General features: G+C 38.6%; 2 protein-coding genes across 4 annotated transcripts in view; both read left to right on the forward strand.

The window, feature by feature from the left end:
- Positions 1-1412: 1412 nt before the first annotated feature.
- SLC5A3 (solute carrier family 5 member 3) lies at positions 1413-18559 on the forward strand. Of its 3 annotated transcripts, none has more exons than XM_087871250.1 (2): positions 1413-1547; positions 15579-18559. In XM_087871250.1, the coding sequence occupies exon 2, from the start codon at positions 15877-15879 to the stop codon at positions 18004-18006; it is 2130 nt and encodes a 709-aa protein (XP_087727376.1). In that variant the 5' UTR covers positions 1413-1547; positions 15579-15876; the 3' UTR covers positions 18007-18559. The 3 variants fall into 3 exon arrangements, with proteins under 3 accessions (XP_087727376.1, XP_034293560.1, XP_034293483.1); XM_034437669.3 differs by having other exon boundaries at positions 1480-1750; XM_034437592.3 differs by lacking the exon at positions 1413-1547 and adding an exon at positions 1801-2136.
- The window catches only part of MRPS6 (mitochondrial ribosomal protein S6), a 44147-nt gene continuing 26378 nt past the window's right edge, over positions 1997-19765 (forward strand). Inside the window, exon 1 of the mRNA XM_034437873.2 lies at positions 1997-2136. Coding sequence (XP_034293764.1) covers positions 2092-2136 — 45 coding nt within the window. The 5' untranslated portion in view covers positions 1997-2091. The remainder of the gene's footprint in view (positions 2137-19765) is intronic.

Genomic DNA, 19765 nt, shown 5'->3' on the forward strand with positions numbered 1-19765 from the left:
AAAATGTACCTGACCCCAAACCATGTTTGTTGCTTAGAATCACTATTTACAGGAGATATTGACATGTCTAATACATGCAGAATCTGTGATAGCTAATTATTGTTTGTGCTCTAGATATAATTTTTAATTGTCCCAGAATTAGCCATTGCCCACTCTCAATAATAGGATTTTAATTGACTTTTAGGTGAACTTTCAAACCTAAATGATATATATACTCACTGATTAATACAGGGTCTTCTGGACAATTCCCTCACGCTAATATATTAATTAGATAATTAAAATATCTAGCAAATTTGTCAGGCTAAAAATTAGGAGATTATGAGTTCTAGACATGCCTTAGACATGAAAGCTGGCTGAATAACTTTGGGCCAATCACTTTCTCTCAGTCCATGACATCAGGCTCAGATGACAAGTAGTTGGTCAAATCCTGACACAACCAGTGGATCAAAACTTGGCTGATTTGAAAAAAGTGCATGCTGCATCTGCAATCACATTAGATAGAAAAAAAAAGAACGAACACAATGCATCCTTAAAGTTTCAGAACTTTAGATTTCCCCCTCCAATTGCATCTGGTTGTGGTAATTTAATCTGCACAGGGCTCTAAGGAAGAGCATGTTATTTTAACCCATTCAAATTCACATACGGGTTGTGTTATTTTAGGGAAACTAGTTATTTGGGCTCAAAGTGTCTGCCTCCATCAAGGGAATTCTCTTTTGTGAAGTTTTACAATATAGGACCAAAGGAATCTAGATCTTTGCCCTGGTTCTGTACTTTCTAGTGTCTCTGTATCTTTGGGGTGAATAGCAACTGGGGGCTGATTTACACCATATCCTCTGCTGGGCTACGATGTTGACATAAGGGTTGGGACAGGTTTTGTTTTCCTTTCCCCTCCTATTTAAGAGTAGAAAATAATCTACTGTATTGTATTCAGTTTCCTGACTGACTCTTTCCCTTTTTGGGCATGCCAATGGTTGCGGAACAGCCCAAATACAAAAGATACGTTTTTAGAAAGGCTAAACCGGCAATAATGTAAATACAATTAGAGAGACTACAACAGGGCAGTGAAATAACACTGGGTTCCCATCCCCATTGTATACATCACAGCAATTTATTTTTGGGAAGAGGCTTGAGGTTTATTTTTGCGGGTGTGTGTATGCATGCCCTTGGTAAACTTATGTTTCGGAGAAATGTGAAATACGTCAAAGCGTCAGTTAGATTTGCTAAAACCGTGCGGCAGAGGAACACGTATTCGAGACTGTGGCGTCTATAGGGGGAACGGTGCTGTCTGCTGCACCCCGGAGTTATTTGCGGTATAGGCATTTTATCGTTGCTCGTGGGAATGTCCCAAACGTCTGCGGTGTTGTGCTTACGTAGGCAGATTTTCCACCCCCGGAGCTTAAGCTTTGCAAACCCACAGGTGTTTCTGGAAGCTTCTGGAAGGTGGTGGCAACGGAGGCAGGGAGGACACTGGCATCGCACAGGGTCTGCAGCAGAGCCGCTGTCCGTCTCATGTCTGCCGGGGGAGGAAATGGCTTGGAGACTTGCAGGTGGGGGTCTGGATGAGAAGGCGGCTTTTACTGGCAGGGGTCTCGCAGGGCCAGCGAGTTCCCATGTGCAGCTTCACGAGGAGGAGAAGGGGGCGGGATTCAGTGGAAATTTCCACTCTCTGCAGTAGCATTTGCGGCGACGGATAAAAGAGGAGGGGAAAGCAAACGGCAGAAAAGGCGGGACAGGCATCACTACGGGGAAGGTGAGGCAGCGCTCGCGAGGGTCTGCTTTCAAGCGCGGGGCTGCCTTTCCAATGAATCGGAGGAGTTGAAAATAAAGGGTCTCCCGGCATAATTCGGGACCACCCCGCCTGAGAAGTCCCCCTTCCCCCCCCCAGTCCTGGGAGGACAAGGAGAGGGGAGGGGGGGAGAGTAGCGCCGCCTGACGCGAGCAAAGAGGCGGGTCCGCCGGGTGTGCGCAGCATCCGACCTCTTTTAAACACCCAGCCGCCTCCTGCTCGCTGCAGCTGGGGACGCCTCCGGTCCGCGGCCGCACCGCACTCCCCTTGTCTGGTGGGGCTGAGCTGCTCCTCTTCCACCAAAGATGCCCCGTTATGAGTTGGCTTTGATCCTGAAAGCCATGCAGAGGGTGAGTGGGTGTGGGTTGTGTGCCTGTGTGTGTCTAACCGCCACTGCCCTTTTCGGTGCCCTTGCCCTCTTTTCTCCGCCAGGTATCCCCCTCCCCTTCTCCGTTTCAGACGCTGTGGGTTCCCCGGGCCGCCCAGCTTCCAAAAGCCCTCTGAGGAAGCTTCTGCGCGCCCTGGGTTTCTTCCCGGCAGCCCTGAACGTCCGGCCATGTGTCCTCCTTCCTCTCCGCCTCAACGTGTGGCTCCGAAAGGACGGCCTTTCTCTCCCGCCATTGCTGGCTTTTCTTTCGTTATCGTTCGGCGAATCACTTCGGGAGAATTGGAGAGCGCTTTCGCAATTCAAACAATTGAGTTCTTCTTCTGCTTCTTAAGCGACTTCTCCCTCCGTCCCTCCTTTCCCAAACGCTGAAAGAGCACGTGTAGTCTCCTTGCTTTTTTTTTTTTTTTTTTTTTTTAACAAAACGCGATTAAAAGAGCCGCTCTCCGTCGTTTAGGAAAAGGTGCCAGGTTTAAACTACAGTATTTTTTTTCCTTCTGCTGCTCTGAGCACTTGGGGGTTTTGCATGGGCCGCGCGCATGCAGGGGCTTCCCTTTGAACGCAAAAATCGGCCCGCTGCCCTTGTTAATTCTCGGCGGTGTTTCATGGAGCCTGATCGCAGCTTTTTTGGACCGTTTCGTTTTGGCACTTCTGGAAAGCTGCTGCATGCTTGGTAAACGGCTCTCCCGATAGTTGTTAGTTGATCACCTTTTCAATGCTTCTCCCCGCATTGGAAGCTTTTGATTTCCAAGAGATATAGAAACATGAATTTTATACATATAAATAGAACATAAATTGCTATGACTGATTTTTTTAAAAAAAGATGAATGTAGGATCCTTTAGACTTACCTTTGAAATTAGCTGGCGTTTTCTAGAGTGCTTCAAGGGTAGCATTGAAAGATTGCTTGATTTCGGGTGGGAGCCCATAACTCAAGAACAGAGGGCCTGTTTTTCACATTGCGGGTTTGAGATTCATGCAGAAATAACACAACAATGATTTTGCGGAAGTTTCCTGAAGCACATACTGGTGACTCAAGATTGATGAGTCTGACTCCATATTACTTCTGGTATTGGTAAATACTGAAGAGCATTACATATTTTTGAAAAAGGAAATAGATGATGATGCTCTTTTTAAATGTATTTATTCAGGTAAACTGGTAAATAATGCTTTAAGTAGAAATTTTAGCTTTCTCATCAATACAGAAGATGAGCTCACAGTATTTCCTTGCACTATAATTGTACATGCAGCATGTGCAAAGTCCCACTGTGGTTAGTGAGGTTAGCTCAAAGGAGATGCGTATATGTTTACAGCCTTAAAATATTTTTGCTTATGGAGGTCTTTGCTTAGCAAAACTTCATTATACATATGGGAGGTATTATATATTCTACATATGATGTTTTGAATACGCGTAGTCAGTTTTATTTTATTTGAGTTTTGTGTTTCTGATGTTTGAGGCCTGGGTTTGGAGTATTGTCACACATTTTGTTTCTGATTGCTTACTTTAATGTTTAATTTTCATACATTTCCTGGGGTGTGCTCCCATAAAATGCAAGATAAATTAGCTATGTTTCAAGTTGTTGGACCATATAATTTTGGACCATCTCAGATGTATGTATTTTAAAATGTATGGTACATTTAAAAAAATTTTTAGAAAGCGTATTCTGTTGAAGTACCAAGCATTTTGTGAAGCAGCCTGTAGACATTTCTGAATTAAAGTCCAAAGAATTAGGATCTTGCAGCTGAAGAGTTCACAATCTGCAAAAAAAAACAACAACAACAACGCAACAACCTTGCCATAATGTCATATCAGACATTTAAATCAGACTGTCAGCTGATCTAAAGTTTGCCTTCTTAAAGAAAAACATGTGACCAAGAAATAATCTTTATCGATCATCTTTGAGTTCCATGTTTAGATAGAAATCTTCCAAATCATTACTATGTAGATTTAAGAATACAAATAATTCAGTGTGACCTTTTAATGAACAAACAACATAAAGAATTGCTTTAATTTGGTCTGCATTTGGTCTGACATTTAGAATTTTCAGTTTAAAAGGCACTATAGTATTGGTGTATTGCTAGTCAGGTGAACTGTGTTCTGGTGGATTGATATTGCCAAGAACATACATTTTCTGAGGATAAAAATACCTGAATCAATTCAGATAGAAATACAATAGAAGCAAGAGTGCAAGCCATCTAGAATATTACAGTATTCGCTGCTATAATGGAAGAAACTAAACAACAACCACCCTTTGTCTTAATGACAAAAATTTAGTGTATCCTATAATAAACATGGTATTTAAAAGTGGTATATTTAAAAAGGTATCTAAAATAATTTAAATCTAATCACAATTTATTAAGCTTGAGATGTATTTCTCATTCCTATTTTATGTCCTTTCAGAAATACATGTACTTTATGAACTTGCCCAGAAGAGGGCAAGAGAGCTAAACTTTTTTCTCATTAAAATACAGTTTTTTTCCATTCATGGGAAAGTGGTTCACTGACTTCATTTGTCTGTGAATAAAAACTGCATATTTAAAATTGACTATACAAGTAATATATGTTATTTCAAATTACTCAAAGAATTTTATACTATTTTACTATATAGCAAATACAATTTTACTCAATACATGTTTGAAGCTATTGATTTTTCTGCTTTTGGTAGAAAGTATTTAGGTATATATCTTACATATTGGGAAATAGCAAAGTTCATTGTAGAACAGGTTGCTAATAAGGAAATTACAAAAAATATACTGCTTTTCCCCAGTATATAAAGGAAGAGAACAAGTTTAGTAGTACCTTTTCTGATTAATGTTTGTGAAAGGTTAGCAAAATGCTACCAGAGGTTGGAAAAAATGCTACCAGATTCCTTCTGATATATTTTTTTCCATGATGGGATGGTCATAGAAAAAAAGTACCTCAGAACTGCTTTAAATATTTGTGCTTGCCAAAGCAGTAGTTCATTGCTGACAAAGGGCAAAAATATAAAGAAATGTGAAAGAAGTTGGGCATCTTCAGACATTCAGTGAATCGTTGTTCCATGGGCCTTCTGTCACTTTTAAAGAATATCGGGGGGGGGGGGAATTCCCAGGTAAACCTGGGGATAATTTGCAAATCTTCACCCCTCTTCCCAGTCTATTCAGAAGTAAGTAAGACAATCATGTATACATGTGGACTGCAGGATACCTTACTTATAACAGGCAAGCAATTGTAAGATCCTGAATTGGGGTAAGTTTTCTAGTGATTTACTAGTGATTTAAATCGTGATTTAAATTGATTTGATTTAAATCAAATCCACCCTGGTTATAAGTGTTATTAAACTGTTGTAAGTCATTTTTTAAGTGCCTTTGTAAGTTCAAATGGTGACGAAATGAACTGTTGTAAGTCGAGGACTACCTGTGATGTGTTATTTGGTTATGTATTACCTTACTTTGTATGAATTTAGATGTTTCAAGGATTGGAATATTGTAGTTTATTTGTAAGGTGCATAAGCTTTAGTTCTGCCAGAGTTGTTGTGGGTGGAGTAGTTAAATACCTTCTAGGTGTTCTATACTATATACTAGGTTACCATGAACAATGCATCCCATTGGATTATCTAAATTGTCTTTGATGTTCATTAATTTAGAATGACTACTGCCCCATTGTGTTGGTTTTTCTAATTTAGGCAGATTAAGTAATAATATTTAAGATATCTGATTTAAGCCTTACCCAAACTCTTATTCATAGTTTTTTTTTTCCTCTAGAGATGTACAAAATGCTCCATACAAAGAAAACTGAATTTGGATAGTTCACATCTAAACATGTTCCACACAGAAGTGTTTTGGGCAGATGGTGTAAGAAAATGTCAAGGACATTAGGGCAAAGTGGTAGCTAAAGGTAGATAAGGAAAGGAAGGCACCTGGTAGATTCAGAAAATGTGTGGGTGATTGGATGTGCCATTCCTGAAGCCGGGGATTTTGGTTGCAGTTATGGCAGATATTGAAAAGAAGATGATGCAGGTGGTTTGGGTGGCTGCAACAAATGTCTTTACAATTGTGGTATTAATTTTGGCAATTTCATGAGATTTCGTCTGGTATTTTTTTTTTTTATTGAAAAAGTTTTTCAAATACAGATTTCCCCCCCTTTTTTTCCCCCCTCCTCCCTAACCCCCCCTCACCCTCCCCTTCCCCTGTGACTTCTTCATAATAAAACCCAAATTCATAACAGATTATATCATACTTTACCATCCACTTACTCCATCTCCATATGCTGACCCTTTCTTTCTAATAAAATTATCATATCCCCCTTATACTATACTATGCTATACATTTCAAAGTGACATTCTATTATAACATTATCTAATAACTCCTAATTTAACATAATAATATTATTATATCTCCCAATTTAGCGATTTCTGCTCATAATCTACCCTTTTACTACCCCCCATACGTATATCTCTTAAGTCAAATCTTTTGTATATATTAATATAACATTTCAAAACAACCTTCCACTATAAGACTATATAGTAAATCCTAATTTAACATTTATACAGTTCAGCTACCCATTTCCTTCCCCCCCATCATTATATCTCTTAGCTCAAATCTTTTACATATATTCACATCTAGACATAATATCCCTTTTCTTTAAACTAAACAATCAATAACCTAACCTATCTCCACCCACTTTCCTACAAAACTACCATATTAATATCTTTATTCTTCTGCCCACTCAACTAGAAAAATATTCCCTTATGTAAATAAAATCCTAAAAAAAAAACTTTAAGCTTATAATCCATATAATATCTTCTGTAATGTCTTTGTCTTTGTCTTTCAGCTGGATGATAAACTCCATCACCCATATTAGGATAACATCGCATCCTAATTCCAACAGTATTTTCAGTATCTTCAATCTTCAATTACCATCTGCCCCCATCCATAACAAATATCTTCATATTGCAAAAAAAAAACACAACAACCACCCGAGTGACTTTATATTTATATTCCATATAATGTCTATAGAGGTGTCTTTTATCCAGATTATTACTTCCAACCACCATAATAGGGTAACAACCAGATCTTCTGCGTGCCCCAATCCAGTAAATCTCTTGCCATGTAACTCAGCATAAACGTAATATATTTATCAAGAAATCCAAAAAACGAAAAAGATATTTCCAATCCATTCGATTTAAGGCCCTTTTCACATCCCAAAAGTTCAGCACTGCAGAGATCTGTCACTCTCCTCAGGATAAAATAAACCAATACTTTGCCAATATCTTTTCATATATTCAGTCCTCTCATAAATAACTGGCATTACACTGTTGTTTAGTTTAAAAGTTTTTGTTTTTGTGAGACCTACTTCTTCTTTTCTTGACTTTTTGTGGGTTGGATCTCCATCCTGAATTCCTTTCTGTAGATTGTGTATCGACTATTTGGTTTTCATGCAGATCTATAACTTGATCTTGTTGGTTTTGCTTTTGTGGCTTAAATCTTTCTGGTTCTGTAAATTGTACATCAACTGATTGACTTCCATGCTGGTTTGTGGCTTGATAAATCATTACATTAGAATCCGGAACCGCCTCTCTTATATTAAATAGTCCAGCTGAGACCTCTGAGAGAGAATCCAAAAGCGGCTCATCTGTGGAGACCTCTGTGACTTGTTGTTTCTTCATTACTGCCATCTCCTGCTTTTCTTGAGTTTCTATCTCTTGTTGATTTTGCTTTTTAAGGACCTTGTAGTAAAATTCTTCTGCTTTTTCAACAGTATTTAACTGATATCTTACTCCTTGATATCTCAATATTATACCCACTGGGACATCCCACCTGAATAAAATATTTTGTTTTCTTAGCTCAATCACCAAAAGTCCAAATTTCTTTCTATCTCTTAACATCTTAGGCGGCAATTCTTTATATATCCAAATTTTTCTCCCATACAGTTGTAAAGTAGAATTAAAGGATTTTTGCACAATATCATTTCTTATTTCTTTATCTGTAAAGTAAATCACCACATCTCTAGGCAGTTGCCTTTGCTTTGCAATCCAAGAATTTACTCTATAGGCCTTATCAATTTTACAGGATACCTCCTCAGGATGAACCTTTAAGATCCCAGCCAGAACTTGAGCAGATATTTTTCTTAGGTCATCACTGTTATTTTCCTGTAAACCTCTGATTCTGATCGCAAATTCTGTCAGCCTGTATTGCATCATTACAACTTCTCTTTCAATCCCTTGCTTTATATCTTCTGCATTATAAGTCTCGTGACCAGCTTCCTCTTTAGACTTTACTTCTAAACTATTGTCTTGAATATTTATTAAATCCTTTTCAATTCTTAGTATTTTGTTGTCCAAATTATAAATCTTATCATCAATTTCCTCCATTTTGGACTCTAGTAATTTAATATTTGTATCCAACTTTATAACAACTTCTGAAAAACCGTTAGTCACTGTTACAATCTTTCGTTGCAGGTTATCATACTTTAGTTGTATCATTTCTTTAATTTCCTGCTTTAATTTTTCAAATTTCTGGTTCACAGTCTCATGATATTTTGCCATTTCCTCCTGAAGAAATTCTTTTAAGTTAAAACCATTCTGCAAAGTCTGTAGGCTCAAAGCTTGTTCAAACAGTTGTGAGTGGGGGGGCACCCCCCCGCTTGCCTATCAGGCTTTATAAGTTTTAACGCCATCCTGCCAGCAAACTTTTTTTTCCCCAAACAAGATCAAGTACAAATCTCCAAGAAGAAAGGAACTTAAAATAACTAATTTTCTTCCAAATTGTAGCCAGCACTATATATTCCGCTACTTTGTATCTATTACGGAAGGACTCTCACTTTCGGCTTTCTTCTACTTCCCAAGCCTCAGCGGTCGCCATTTTAAAGTTTTTTTCTCTTTCACTCTGAAATGCTTATAAATTCATTAAGGATACTTGCAATTTAGGGTCCCAAGTCCAAGTCTCATCTTTTTTAATAAATCCATCTGTTAAGTTCGTTGATTAATCCGGTTCCAGCGCCTAGCTCTGCAAAAAGGCAGAGTTCTCCCGATGCCCGGAGCGACGGCGAGCGGGAATAGGGAGCCTCAACCTGCTCGTCCCCAAAAGTAAAAAAAAAGCCTCTGGGGACTTCGCAGAGGGCTCTACCTGCCCTCGCCTGCTCTGACTCACATTTCCGTCAGGAAATGGAGTTTTTCGAGCCGCCTTTCAGGTGTAAAGGCGGCTCTTTACAGGCAATGGGGCGGCGGTCACGGGGGACCATCTGGCGGCGCCGGAAGCCAGACAGGAAGCCTCGTCTGGTATTTTTTAATGGAAAGGATATTATCTGCTCTGTATTTTGTTGCCTTAGTTACCAGATGGACTAGTTCTGTCTGAGGTAGAACCTAGAGTTTCATTTCCTTGCCAAAATGTGTAACACGGGTGTCAAACTCAAGGCCCAGGGGCCGGATGTGACCCGCGGGATGCTTAGATCTGGCCACCCTACAAAAAGCAAAGGACCAGTCCGCGGTGCCTCTGCCAGCAAAAAAGGAGCTCACGATGGCCGCAGGCGGACCTCCCGAGCTCCATTTTCACTAGCAGAGGGTTGTGGGAAGCTGTTGCAGCTGAAAACTGAAACCAGGAGCCCATTTTCGCTGGCAGAGTGCTCGGGCCACCACAGGTGCCTCGACACAAGTGACGTTGAGCTGGCTACACCCACCCTGGCCATGCCCACCCCGGCCCCCCAGGGTCAAACACATCCCTGATGCGGCCCTCAATGAAATGGAGTTTGAAACCCCTGGTGTAACAGGTCACTTTGAATCCTTTCAATGTGTTTTCTTAATATATAACTTGAAGAGTATATAACATCTAAATTTATATCAGTAGATATGTGATGAAAAATAACTGGTAGCTAACACTAGAACCATTGCTTAGGGAGGTTAGGAGGAATACGGAAATAAGAGGAATGAGGATTAGGCACGCATATGCATGAAAGTTCAGGCATCTAGTTTTCATACTGGAGGATCCATCAGAATCAGGTCCAAAGCTATTACAGGTACTCAGGGATTATGGGAGAGTAGCAGGCTTATTAATTAACGAGGAAAAAACGAAAATATTAGTTAAGAACATGATGCAGAGGCAGAGATGCCAGTTGGAGGGACTCTTGGGGATGCAGATAACTAATAAAATAAAATACTTGGGAATTTGGTTGACACCAAGGTGTTCTTCGGTAAAGGAGGATAATTATGTTCCCCTTTATAATCAGTCAGTCAGAGATTTGGAGAGGTGGAAAAATTTACAGCTATCACTTATGGGAAGGATAGCTGCTGTCAAAATGCACGTCCTCTCCAAATGGTTGTTTTTGTTCCAAACTGCCCAGGTAAGCCTGGATAGGGAATTCTTCAACACCTTGAACAGAGTTATTTCTAAATTTATTTGGCAAGGTAAAAAATCAAGGATTAAGTTTAGGATGATGCAGGAACCTAGACATAGAGGGGGATTTGGACTCCCAAATTGGGAGCTTTACCATCAGGCAGCCATTCTGATATGGGTGAAGGATTGGATCGCCCTGAAAAGGAGGCAGCTATTGGCGGTAGAAGGCCACGGCCTCCAACACGGTTGGCATCACTTTTTATGGCCAGGACAGTCAACCCGACCGAGATATTTTCGGAATCATTATTTACGTAAGATCCTAGGAGATACCTGGGAAAGACTTTGGAGAAAGTTGTATCCGAAGATACCATGTTGGATTTCGACCCAGGAGGCCCTGGTATACCTGACGTTATATAAAGGAGAGAAGGTCTTGACCTATGAGGACATTTTGGATACTCAGGGCAGACTGAAGACACGGGAACAACTGAAGTCGGAGGGGTGTAATATAGACTGGTGGGCCTACCCCCAAATACACTCAAGGTGGAAGAAAGATCAGGAGAGTGAAGGGATATATCATGGGAAACAAGAATTGGATAAAATATTGTTAGGTAATGACAGGAAAGTTTTATCGAAATGCTATTCTTACCTATTATCATTGAAAGCGGGGGAGGAAGTCGTCAAAGACTCTATGATTGCCTGGGGGCGAAATATGGGTTATTCATTGGATTTTCAAAAATGGGAGATTTGGCTTAAAAATTTAAAATTAACTATGGCATCCTCTTATAAAGAGAATATTTATAAGATGGCTTATAGATGGCACCTACCTCCAGCAAGACTAGCTAAAATGTTCCCCGGGACATCTCCACAGTGCTGGAAATGTGGGCATAGCAATGGAACCTACTTCCACCAATGGTGGACATGTCCGTTGGCAGCCAAATATTGGATGAAAATACGACGATGGTTGCTTGAAATTACACACTGTAGAGTGGAACTGAAACCTGAAACCTTTCTGTTGGGGGTTAGACCCGCAAATATTGGATTGACTAAATGGTATCTGATGCTGCACATAATCACTGCAGGGAGACTGGCATTCGCACAAGAATGGAAGAATGAGGACTTACCAACGGACTCAAAAATAATTTATAAAATTATGGAATGTGCGGAGTCCGACAGACTTAACAAAACTGACCAAGGGTAAAAGAGACTCAGATTTTTATAGTAGTTGGAACATGTGTATGATTGGATCCAGAAACGATGGGAGAGAGATAAAGGATAATGTTGGATTATAATTATAGATGATGGTATAATTATAGTAATCAGTATTGGAAATGTAAATTTGTATATAAGAATATGTAAATAATTTCTTTTACTTTCTGATTATTGGTATATATATACATGGATATTTTGGTGATGTTACACCGTGATAGAAAAACTATTATACATTTGTTTTTTTTTTTTGTTTTTTGAACTATAATAAAAATTAAAAAATTAAAAAAAATAAAATAACTGGTAGCATTAAAAAGATGAAATTTGTTTCTTGGAGCTCTTCATTTTAATCTTTTTCTCTTAATTCCTGCTTTTTCTAAGTTATTTCATTTTCAATGGGTTTGAAGAATAATCAGATATTGTTACATTATCTTGTATTATTACATTGATGAATTATGTTCATGTCAGTTTGTTCCAGTCAACTTTATTCTAATTTCAGTTATCATGTATGCTCTAGCCTACATTTCTTTTGAGTGTTCTTGTTCCATGGTTGTTTATTTTTTCAGAATATTTACATATTTTTCTATTAGCTGCATGATTCCCTAATACTAGAAACACGATTATCCTCACAGTTTTAAAGAAACAAAGGATAACATATGAAACTGAAAGGCTCACACTGTTTTACTGAGGAATTTTCTAGATTGCAGAGTTTTATTTCGCAAACAAAGTTGTAACTGATAAAGGAGAAAGATAGTTACTCAGAGTAGCATAAAGATAGACCTGTTTTGTGTCGTCAGAAGCATTCTATGGTGGAGGGTGGGGTGGTGAGTGAATAGAAGCAGCATTGAAGGTTGATATTCAGTCACACCCAGACCCAGAATCGCTTGTACATGCTGCTGCAACTACTCATCCAATCCCTCCCCCCCCCCCCCCACCCCGCAGCAGCCACCCATGGACCTGAAATTGCTCACATATGCCTCTGCAGCCACCTCCCACCCCCATACACACTTGGCAACAGTCACTTACTTGCCTGCTTGCCAGCCTGTTTGTAAACTATCTGGGACATGCAACTTCCTGCTGGCTTCCCCACTGACTTTGGTTGTTAGAAGCCAGGAGGAAGCTGCAGAATGTCCTCACTTAACAACAGCAACAGGGACTGCCAGGATTGCTGTCATCACTAAGTGATGTAGTCACATAACATCATGGTTTATGACCACATCGCTTATTGATGGAAATTCCAATCTTATTTATTGTTACATGAGAAGGATCTATACCAGAGGTGGGCAACTGTGGCCCTTTTACAACCTGTGGACTTCAACTCCCAGAATTCCTGAGACAGCCAAGCTGGCTCAGGAATTCTGGGAGTTGAAGTCCACAGGTTGTAAAAGGGCCACAGTTGCCCACCCCTGATCTATATTACGAATGCTGTGAAGCAAAGAGGTACTGGATAAATAAGTTTATTTATTTAAATAAATACCCAGATCTTCTCACAAGTGCTGTTGCTGAGCCAGCTACTTGACACTTGTACATCTGATTTCTTATTTTAGTGCAGAACACTTACATTTCTTGCTGTTAAACTGTATTTTCTTGGAAAGTGTCTAGTATTCAATTCTATCAACATGTTTTTCAACTTTGAGCCTATTTTCTAAGAGGTTAGCAATCCCCCCTCCCAGCTGTCTGTCATCTGCAAATTTACTGAGCAGTTTTTCTGTCCACTGTTTTAAGTCATTTTGAAAAACATTGAAGAGCACATGGTCCCAGGGCAGAATCTTAAGCTACCCTATCGCATACATTTATCCATGCAGATGTAGATTTATTAAAGACATGTTGAATATTGCTGTTTAACCAACTGTAAAATCATCTGGTAGTAAGACCATACATCCCTCACTGTTCCTTTTTATAAGAAGGCAACTATGGTCAACTTTATTAAATTTACTGAATTCTATCTATATTACATCCAGAACATCCCTTAATCTACTAATCTAGTTATTGTAATCATTGAGGAGCTGTGTTAGTTTGTGGTGGCAAAAAATCTGGGATGTGGTAATACATTTCCTAACTAACAACTTTTAGTGAAATGCTTAAACTTTTATGAATTGCAGTTTTTACTTCATCAGATGCCACCAGGATCCTTCTAATCTAGCCAATTATTTTTTAAAAAGCCATAAAATCTGACATAACCTGTGTTTGACAAACTCATGCAGGTTTCAGATAATTACCTTGTTACTTTCTAAGTGCTTGCAAACACACTGCTTTATGTTCTTTCTATGATTTTTAAGGTACTGAAGTCAAGGTGATTTGTCTACAGTTATTTTTGCCTTTCTGAAAGATCAGAACAGTGTTAAACAGCTCTTTTCCATTCTGTTCCTCTGATGCTTTCTCTACACCCAGAAGTTCTCAAAGATTACAGTTAATGGTTCTGAGATCATTTTATCTTGTTCCTTAGTAGCCAAGGATGTAATCCTTCTGACCCAGTGACTTGTATTCATTCAGAGCAACTAGCGTTTCTCTCACCACTTATATGTGCTTGTTTTAACCTTCGCTTCTCTTCTGTCCCCCACCATGGCTCATCTTCTGATAGTTGGACTTCTTTTTCCTTTTGTGAAACTACAGATGTGAAGTAGGAGTTAAACAGTTCAGCCTTTTTCCTGTTGCCATCTTTTCCAACCAACAGAATGACTGTTTCCTTAATCTTCTCATGCTTCATCCAAAGAAATATTTTTGGTTATTTTTGCTTTCCATGCAAGCCTCCTCTCATTGAGACCCATAGTCTTCTCTCTTTTCATTTTTAAAAACTTGTCCATTTTGTTTCTCAGTTTATCAAAGAGTACTTGCAGCCATACCAATAACATCTCCTGTTTCTTTTTTTTTTCTAGTATTGTTTTAATTTGGTCCCTGATTAATCTTATTTTTCAGAATTTCCCAATTCTGCTGAACCCTTTAGCATTTCTATCCATGAAATCCTTCCCACAATCCTTCCCACATTTTTTCTTAGCTTATTGCAGTCACCTCTCTTGAAATATAGGACACTAATCTGATTAACTTTAGTTCCCCCTATATGGTGAATTCTAGGATGATATGATAATTATTTCCCAAGATTTCCACAACTTCCACTTCCTCAACCATTTCTTCATGGAGGAAATGTACAACTTAAATAAAACAACTCCTGAACTCATCACATTCCTAGAAGTCCTCCATCTTGCCAGAATTTAGCTTTGGCCTAGTAGAGGTCACCTGCACTTAGATATTATAATTAGACAGAAAGAAAAATCCATATTGAATATAGAACATGAATATATAAAGCATGTTCATCTTCAAGCTTTGAAGAAATTATATGAAAAAAATTGTGTATGTGCACAGCTACCATAGGAAAAGGGAACTGGGTACAATGAAGATCAGTTTGGAGAAGCAAATGAATAGGAAAAGGAGCATACTATTATAATTTCCCACTTGGTTAAAGCTTTTGCAATTAAGTTTATAACACTATTGATACAATATTGCACAGAAACATCAAGTTAAGTAAATCATGTTTGGAGATAATTGTGAATTTTGAAAGAATTGAAGGGTGCAATATATAAATCCAGAATAGACTACTCCTGTGATGCTGATATACCATCATTTTGAATATCAAAACATTCTTTGTGATTAAGTTAATGTTAGTGTGCAAATTTGGTAGTTTATTTAGTGAAAGCATGCATTCTTTTACTTTACTAATATATCTTGTTTACAGTCTTTGAAAGTTATGTGTTAAATTATGTAAAATTCAACATTGCATTTCAAAGGGAGGAAAAGTAATGTTCAACTACTTGTTATGACAGAATTCAAGTTTTTCTGGTGCATAGTAAAGCCTTCTCTAATTCAATCTTTTATCTTTTGTTTTTGCTGCCTTGCAGGGTTGGTACAGTAGGCCTCACTAAACTTAGCTGCAACTAAGAATTTCTCCTACATCAACAAAGTTAATGATGATGCTCTTGTGGATTGGAGAATAAAAGTGCACACTAAGTATTTAAGAAGCGGAAAAAAACACATTTTATCTTCTCAGATTTATACTGCATCCACTGCTATCAAGACAGCAAACCAAAGGACAGATTTTTGATCCACAGTGTTTGTAAAACTAAACTGATTTATCTTACTAAGGCTCGGGGTTTGTGACCTGGACATCAGCATTTGGAAGTTACTTGTTTTACAAAAATGAGGGCGGCTTTGCAACCAGCAGACATTGCCATTGTGGCGCTCTATTTTGTGCTTGTTTTGTGCATAGGCTTTTTTGCCATGTGGAAATCCAATCGAAGCACTGTAAGTGGGTACTTCCTTGCAGGGCGATCTATGACATGGGTTGCAATTGGTGCTTCTTTGTTTGTAAGCAACATCGGAAGTGAACACTTCATTGGGCTTGCAGGATCTGGAGCAGCAAGCGGATTTGCCGTGGGGGCATGGGAATTCAATGCCTTAATGCTTTTGCAACTCTTGGGATGGATCTTTGTTCCGGTCTACATACAATCTGGAATATACACCATGCCTGGGTATTTATCCAAACGCTTTGGAGGGCACAGAATTCAAGTATATTTTGCTGTTTTGTCTCTAATTCTCTATATCTTCACCAAACTCTCAGTAGATTTGTATTCAGGAGCACTGTTCATTCAGGAGTCAATGGGCTGGAATATTTATTTATCAGTGATACTTTTGATTGGAATGACTGCATTGCTGACAGTGACTGGAGGTCTTGTGGCAGTTATCTACACAGACACAGTTCAAGCTTTGCTTATGATTATTGGTGCCTTCACACTTATGATCATAAGTATTAAAGAAGTGGGTGGGTTTGAAGAGCTTAAACGAAGATACATGTTGGCCAAACCAAATGTTACATCGATTTTATTGACATATAATCTTTCCAGTACTAATTATTGCCATGTTGACCCAAAACCTGATGCACTGAAAATGTTACGTGAACCAACTGATGAAGATATTCCTTGGCCTGGTTTCATTTTGGGACAGACTCCAGCTTCTGTATGGTACTGGTGTGCAGACCAAGTAATTGTCCAGAGGGTGTTAGCAGCAAAAAATATTGCTCATGCCAAAGGATCCACTCTGATGGCAGGTTTTTTAAAACTCTTACCTATGTTCCTTATAGTTGTTCCAGGTATGATATCACGGATATTGTTTGCAGATGATATTGCATGCATCAATCCAGAACATTGTATGAAAGTTTGTGGAAGCAGAGCTGGATGCTCTAACATTGCCTATCCGCGTCTGGTAATGAATCTTGTTCCTGTTGGTCTACGGGGCCTTATGATGGCTGTAATGATTGCTGCACTAATGAGTGATTTGGATTCTATATTTAACAGTGCCAGTACCATCTTTACACTGGATATATATAAGCTCATAAGGAAGAATGCATCATCCAGAGAACTGATGATTGTTGGAAGAGTTTTTGTTGCTTTCATGGTTGTAACAAGCATTGCTTGGGTCCCAATAATAGTGGAAATGCAAGGAGGTCAAATGTATCTATATATACAAGAGGTAGCGGACTATTTGACTCCTCCAGTGGCTGCTATATTTCTTTTAGGTGTATTCTGGAAGCGTTGTAATGAACAAGGGGCCTTCTTTGGTGGGATGCTTGGATTTGCTTTAGGGGCTGCACGGCTGATTCTGGCATTTATCTATCGTGTCCCTGAATGTAACCAGCCAGACACTAGACCATTCTTCATCAAGAACATCCATTACATGTATATTGCTACTGGACTGTTCTGGATCACTGGAATTGTGGCTATAATAGTCAGCTTTTTGACTCCACCACCTTCAGCGGAACAAATTCGTACAACTACATTTTGGTCTACAAAAAAGAGAATTGTGAAAGAAAGCACATTAACAAGCACATATGAAGCACAAGAGAAGAATGTGTTAAAATACGGTGTAATGGTATCTTCAAATGGGAAATCTGAAGAAAATGTTAAAAATGACCAGCCTGAAAATGTCAATCTTCTAATTACTTCCAGAGATGACAACAATCCAGTGATTTCTTTTAACACTGAAGTTGAAACACCAGTTGATTGTTACTCTAATGGGCAGGCAGCTCTTATGGGTAACAAGAAGAGTGAAGAGGAGATTGGGAGCAGTGACAAAGACTGGAAGTTTATAGATTGGTTCTGTGGCTTAAAAAGCAAAAATGAGAACAATACGGTCATCCAAGATAAGAGGGAAGAAGAGACTATTTGTCTACAAATGCTGGAAGAGACTCCAAAAGTTAAATTATTACTCAATGTTGGATTATTTTGTGTGTGTTTTCTTGGAATATTCATGTTCGTTTATTTTTCTTTGTGAACAGTTTTTTAAGAGTGTGGCCTGACATTCAAAAAACAGACAAACAGGTCCTTGGAGAAATATATAATTATGCGTGTTATATGTCTCATATCTCAGGCTTCCTTTGCATTATTGTTTTCAACCAGCTTGAAAATCATTACAAATCCTATAGCTTAGCGTTTCTATTTCAGTGCAGAATGGGGATTTTATTCAGTACCAAAAGTTGAATTTCAATATATCAAAGTAAGAAATTCGTTTATTAAAATAAAATAATTACAATCATTTGCAAATGGTCAAGGTGAAACTAGTGTTAATGTTGGCACTAACACTTCAAATATTGGTAAATTACACATATACAGTTATGAGTCATCTTAATAATTTCTGATTATTTTCCTTTTACCCAGTACTCAAAACATTGTTTTTGACTAGGTTCCCAACAAATATCTAAGTATTAAAACTGAATTACACAACAATAATTCATATCATCTAAAATTATTATGCACCACTGAGTACAATACTTCCCTTTCTCCATTCACTAGATGAAGTATTTATCAATAATAGCAAGTTTGAAAAAGAATTCAAATTATGCAGAAAAAAATGGTCCAGTTTACATCTCCCTAGTTGATATTCTGCATATTGATTTAAGTCTCCTTTGCAAATTATGCTATTTGGTGTTACAGTTCAAATTACTTGGAGACAAAATGGCAGTCTAAATGGTGGTAAGACCCCCCCGCAAATAACCCCCCAAGTATTTTCAATTAAAAATACTTCTTGGGTATGTTGGGATATTTTCCTAAAATTGAATTTACACATTAACATTGTAGGATTACAGTGATTCCTCCAACCTCTTGCAGAATGAAAAGCAAAAAACAACAACAACCCTCTAGCATCCTCTTTGTGAAACCACCCTTGTGAAATCTTTTTCACAGTGTAAAAAAAAAAAGTCACTGTGAAATAAGCAATTTTGTACAAAAGACTTTTTTTAAACTCCTCCTTTTCCAGGTTTGGAATTTAGTGACATCAGTCCCCCCCCCCAATCTTTCCAAGAACTCAGATGGGGGCTTATGTTCTTCTCAGCCACCATCAGTGTTCCCTCCAGTGTTCCAACCCTCTCCCCATGCATAAGCCAAACAAGCCCTGGGTTGGGTTTTTGTTTTTGTTTTAATTTGCCTAGACTAAAACAGTGGAAACATCATATTTTAATTTGGGCTCAGATAATGGAAAGTCAGCTGTTCTGTGCTTGGAAGAATCTCCTGTTCTGAGGCTGTAGTTATAGCAAAGGCAGAAAAATTATTCTTAACCTCTTCCCTATGTCATGCCAATTTTTAATACCCAGTTTGAAATGGCTGCGTGAGGAGTAATAGATGCACTCTCCATTACAGTGCTGGCATTCACAGCATCTATAGGATGACTGAAATGGCAGGGCCAATGGAAGCAGGAACTGGCAGACATAAATAAACTTACGACTTTGGACAAAAATCTATCCCATTCTATAGTATCATTCATAACTGGCTAGAGGGAATTTGTCCTTTGTTTAGAATTGAGCTCACCTCTGCAGTTTTGCAACAAAATGCATTCTTGCACTTCAAAGTGGTAAAGTTGTGCCCCATCAGATGCTTTGTACTTCTCTTGCTCCCTGGCCTTTGGTCATGCTATCTGCAGCTGATGGAAATTCAAATATTCCAATATTGGAGGACCATAGGTTCTGACTGTAATCGGAACTGCAGACCTGAAGCATCTAATGCAAAAATACATTTACTTTCTTTTCTTTTTTATCTGT

This window comes from Pantherophis guttatus, chromosome 5 (genome assembly GCF_059756535.1).
Source record: "Pantherophis guttatus breed Tessera chromosome 5, ASM5975653v1, whole genome shotgun sequence".
In the NCBI taxonomy this organism is placed as follows: Eukaryota; Metazoa; Chordata; class Lepidosauria; order Squamata; family Colubridae; genus Pantherophis; species Pantherophis guttatus.